Below are 5,476 nucleotides of genomic sequence, written 5' to 3' on the forward strand. Positions count from 1 at the left end.
GCTTCTGAAAATATTGAAGGCTTTTAGGTGCGCCTTATAGTGCGGAAAATACGGTAATTAAAGTAGCCAAACCAATTTATGTCCATTACTTTTTATTTCCAATCACCAAATGATCCAACAGGAACGATGGAAACGATGACCATACAACACAAAGCTACCCTTAAGCTGCTCTTTTTCATAAGAAGGTGCAAAAACAATTTTTTCAAAGACAGTACTTTTCAACAATAGATTTTTCTATTACAATAAAATAAGATTTACTCTGGTAGAATGAATTCCACATTTTCTGGAAAATATTAAACATAAAGTGCCTTTAGAAATAAATAAGACTTCTTTTAATCAAAATACTTTGTGTTTTCACAGATTTCTGTACTTTTAGCAGTGGTAGTGTTCCGTCATTAAATTATTATGGAAAGTAATCATTTTTTTAAATATATTAAAAGAATTATTATTTTCCATAATAATTTAATGACGTAATCATTAATCATAATTAAAACAGAAATGCTACCAAACGCTAGCTTTTAATTCCGCTGCCTCTATCCTCAAAATGTGCGTTCCTTTAAGTGTCCGGGCGGCAGACGTGTCTTTCACTTTCATTCCGCAAGCTGGGGTAGTGTTTCTGTCATTAAATTATTATGGAAAATAATCCTTTTTCAACATTTATGAATCATAATCTAATCGTCACGTGTCAAACCTCGATGAATCTAATAATCAATGTATTGGCATACCCCTAATAAATGCCTCAGCTCGGAAAGCAGTTCTTGAGAAGAGGGTGGACTGGGACTACCAAATTTCTTACATTATTACTGGGCTGCTAATATCTTTAAACTGGCTTACTGGTATAATTTGAGTGTGAATGGGGACGGGCCAAGCTGGTTATTAATGGAACAACATGACTGCCCTTCAGTCTCTCTGGCATCGCTGTAGTGTGCCTCCCTCCCATTGAGAGTGGGTGAACATTCAAATAATTTAATTGTTAGATCCAGCCTTCGTATTTGGACCCAGTTTCGCAAACACTTTCAACTTACGCATTCCTTGATATCCATGCCCCTAATTAAAAATGTAGCGTTCAAACCATCATTGATTGATACTGCTTTTTTAACCTGGGCCAGACAAGGTGTGAAATGTGTGGGAAACCTATTTTTGGACGGCAACTTTTGAACAACTAATTACAAAACTCAACATACCAAGATCCCATTTTTTTCCCGATATCTCCAGGTTCGTGGCTTTGTTCGCACTCAGTTTTCATCATTTCCGCTTGCACCAGATTGCAGCCCCTTCAAAAAAAATGTCTAACATTAAATCTTAGACAAACGGGTGGTGTGTCCCGGTTGTATAAAATTATCCATAGCATCAATTGTCCATCACTTCCTCCCCTGAAAACCCAGTGGGAAGGTGATTTGAATTTAAACTTCACTGATGAAATTTGGCAAAGAGCCATCAATAAAATACATATGTCATCCATTTGTGTCAAACATGGACTAATACAATTTAAAGTTCTTAACCGATTGCATTATTCAAGGACTAAACTAGCCAAAATGTCGATCCTACTTGTAAACAAGCTGCAGCATCCTTGGCACACATGTTTTGGTCTTGTCCAAATTTACAGAAGTTTTGGTCTGAATTTTTTTTTGATACATTTTCCTACATTTGTAGAAAAAGGATCGACCCTGATCCAATTACTGCAATATTTGGCGTTGTACAAGTAAAAGGAGTTTCAAAGGGTCAGTCTCAGTTGATTGCGTTTTCTTCATTACTTGCTCACCGTTTGATTCTTTTACATTGGAAATCTCCACTACCTCCAAAACACTCTCGCTGGGTGACTGAGACCATGTCCTTTCTCCAACTGGGAAAAATTAGAACCACGGTGCAAAAGGAGAATTTTCAAATTATATGGCAACCCTTCCTGGATTACTATAGTGATATATTTGATGCAAACTCATTGGAACAATAGCCCACTCTCACTCTTTTCCTTGTCTTTATGTATTTTCCTTTTCTTTCTTCTTCCGTTTTTTACTTTCCCTTATCTTTTGTTGTTTGAACATGTTTTGAATTGTATTGTAGAAATGGTTATTGTAAATAGGTGCGCCTGTGTGTTATAATGTTATTGAGGAAGATATATTTGTTAATGTATGTTAATATTCAGGTTGTTCCAAATGTTCATGACAACATTTTTGTGTGAAAAACAATAAAACCATATTGAAATAAAAGAATAAATGCGTCAGAGGGAAAACAAATATACAACAATATGAGTTTTGTACTAAGAAAACAGTGATAAAAAGCGAACCTCTTTGGCAGATCTAATCATAACTTACACCTCCGACCCCCACCCATCAACTGGTGAAGAGATGAACTTAGAGAAATAGACTGGGCATAATGAGCCAAAAAAGATTTACGTCCAATGCTGACTATTGCTCCTGAAAATCATATTTATTTGTCAAATATTGAGAGACCACTGAAAAACTATAATTTTCTCTGACTTTGCTATTAATTGGAATGTGTATAAGGGAAAAAAAATGACTATTTCTGTTTTGTTCAACAATGGCAATATTAGAATTTATGTGCATAAAATGATTTTTTATTTTTTTTTTGGAGGGGGGGGGGGGTCTCAATTTTTCACACAGCTGCATTTAGAAAAGGTCGTTTATTTAATGAGATATATGCAGGAGCCAGGAGTTCATAATGAAATGTGTTTTAATTAACCAATTTTAGGGAAACAGTGGAATTTGTGCGACAAATATTACTGTAAAGGATTTTCAATTATTTAAATGCTGGGTGGAATACTTTGCCGACTCACGTATGCATTGAAGTCGATGTAATCATAACAACAAGTGTCCTGACCATGACGACAATTTTGACTCTTATGAGAATAGATTTAATCTAAAAAGGGTATTGTCATGTCAACCTATTCCGCTCACGTCCATGCGCAATGTGCCTGTTGTCTAGCAGCAACACCCCTTTATTTTCTTCACACGTTCGAATCACAATTGCAACCGCGCAGCTGGTTGTTACTGGTAGTGTTTCTCATTTGCAGACTCGCGGTTCAGCCCTGCTGCACGCGCGCGCGCACACAAGTGTGGAATGTGAAGGGAAGCAACACAACAATAACACTCGGGCTAGGTACACACACACACACACACACACACACAACACAGCACTGGCCTAGCGTGTGCTGGAAATTGGACGAGTGTGTATCTGCAATGCGAAATACCACGCGGGGCTCTCCCTTCAGCATGGAAACAAAGAAAGAAGGCTCGGCTGCGTGATGCTGTTGGGACCATGTGCGTCAAAGCAGCGTGCACTATAAACCCAGCAAACGTGTGTGCGCGTGCGTGTAAGCGAGATTTCCCTTACCTGATGTGGCATATCAACGTTCGCTCTGTGCAGTGGTAGCAGAGGAAGAAGATGAAAAAGAGGAAGGGAGCAAAAATGTGGTGGCCAAATTTTCCGAGCCAGCTGAAGGCAATGGCTTAAGGAATTCTCCTCGGTGAAAAACTTTTCCTTGGTATTAAACCAAACTGTCAACAGAGAAGAAAACGGGGGAGTGAATCAGGCAGAGTAACGGTCAGTCAACAGGGAGGGGAGACAGGGGATCGGGTGAGGGTGGGGAGGCGCAGTCACTTTAGCCCCGATGACGCCCCCTTGATCCTGAGATTTTAACATGCATGCTTTTAACACGTAAAATAACCACACACACACACACACAAGTATCGTGACACGTTCAGGGAAAAGAAGTTGCACATGATGCAACACTTCACCTTTGACATAATATCACGCGGCGTAGTAGCGGTCGAACTCCCCAGCCGAATTCAAAAGAATGCTCGCACCGTTCCGTCGCGGTGCCTCAAAGTTGAAATACGTCGTCGTGGCCAAAAGACGCCAAGGAGGACGCACGCGTATGCGCGCCACAGACGGACGTCAACCGGATTCGCTCGTCCCTTGGGGCTAGCAATAACAACAGTGCAGTCCGAGCAAATGTCACGCACGTCACGTCTTTAGCGAGAGCGTCAGGGCAGTGAAACGACCACCCGGCAGTGACATTACACCCTAACTGGCTGCGTGCATTGTCCCTGTGAACGGCGTGTCAAAATATAGCAGCCCCCTAAAGACAGCGGTAACAGCAGCTAGCAACACTTTTGCCTAGCCCGAAAGCTACTTTTAAACAGAACCGAAATGACAAAAGAATTAAACGCCAATGCTCTTTGAGCGTTAAAACACTTCTCCGGACACTGCAAACGTCGCTTAAAAGTGCAAAACAACTTACATTTGTCCTTACGAAACGGCGCATTAGTCCAGTCTTGGATCAACGTAGCTGGACAAGCGCTCTCCAGTGTCCCGCCCCCTGTGTAGAGCCACACGACATATCTATACATATCCATAATCCCCCAGCGTCCAATCACGGTTCTTCACTCGCAAACGAGCTCTTCTCTCATTGGTCGAAAGACCGCTCATCAAGCTATGTTGTGTCGCCAGCTGTCTCCCGACCATATAGAGGTGTGTCGTGACGTCACTAACGTTTTGGGTAAACAATCCGAGACAAAAAGATCATTCATCATCATTTAATGACAATAATGCCGTCTTTAATTAAATTGATATATCAGAACAATTAATTTCTTTATGCAGAAATAGTATCACATGTGCGCATGAGGTTTTATTTGTTTTTATCAACAGTGTTGAATTGTATCTGTTTAATGTACAGTGTTTCAACTGCATTGCCCAAATAAATTATTTATGATTCACCTATACATAATGTATGAAATTTCCAGCATACCCTCGCTGTCCTAGCAAATGCTGGAAACTGATAGTAGGGTGTAGTGACCAATATGTACAAGAGTGTGCATCCACGAGGTTTCAAAATCATTTTGGAGTGCTCAAGCGTCTGTAAATTGAACCACAGCACCTCTAGAATTTGACAGATTATTATATTTGTGTCCTTTTCAAACAAGCCTGAAAACTGTACAACCAAACAGCACTTGGTTTGAACATTATATTGTAACAACAAAAATGGCTTAAACCTGGTTTATGTGGAACATTTTGCATCCAGTTGTGATTAATTCAATGCAATTGGGAATGAAATTAATAATAATAATAATAATAATAATAATAATAATAATAATAATAATAATAATAATAATAATAAATAAGAATATCCACAAGTATCTTCTACTATTTAAGACCAACAAAATATTATCACTACCATTCGTTATTTTTTATTTTTTTGCTGCATTTAATCATACCCCACTGTTTCTGCTGTTGTCGTGAAGTTTTTCTAGCTACGAAAGTACAGATAAGCCCCGTGCCAACTGAAATAGGTGCCCTGCAATTGGCTGGCAACCAGTCCAGGGTGTCCCCCGCCTACTGCCCAGAGCCAGCTGAGATAGGCGCCAGCACCCCCCGCGACCCTTGTGAGGAATAAGCGGTCAAGAAAATGGATGGATGGATGGAAAGTACAGATACATTCCAGGTACAGCATTACTGT

At 39.9% G+C, this 5,476-nt stretch overlaps 1 protein-coding gene across 3 annotated transcripts in view; it reads right to left on the bottom strand.

The window, feature by feature from the left end:
- LOC144014762 (vitamin D3 receptor A) overlaps positions 1 to 4,414 on the bottom strand; it is a 78,671-nt gene extending 74,257 nt beyond the window's left edge. The window contains exons 1-2 of one of the 3 annotated variants that reach the window (XM_077514992.1): positions 4,262 to 4,398; positions 3,352 to 3,515 (exon numbers count right to left, since the gene is read on the bottom strand). Coding sequence is in view for 1 of the 3 variants with exons in the window: in XM_077514991.1 (XP_077371117.1) it covers positions 4,262 to 4,376 (115 nt within the window). In the remaining 2 variants the exon portion in view is untranslated. Of the gene's footprint in view, positions 1 to 3,351; positions 3,516 to 3,755; positions 4,000 to 4,261 lie in introns of those variants that run through there. The other 2 variants (XM_077514994.1, XM_077514991.1) reach the window with 2 other exon arrangements.
- Between the last annotated feature and the right edge of the window lie 1,062 nt (positions 4,415 to 5,476).

The sequence above is a fragment of the Festucalex cinctus genome, chromosome 2 (assembly GCF_051991245.1).
Source record: "Festucalex cinctus isolate MCC-2025b chromosome 2, RoL_Fcin_1.0, whole genome shotgun sequence".
NCBI lineage: Eukaryota > Metazoa > Chordata > Actinopteri > Syngnathiformes > Syngnathidae > Festucalex > Festucalex cinctus.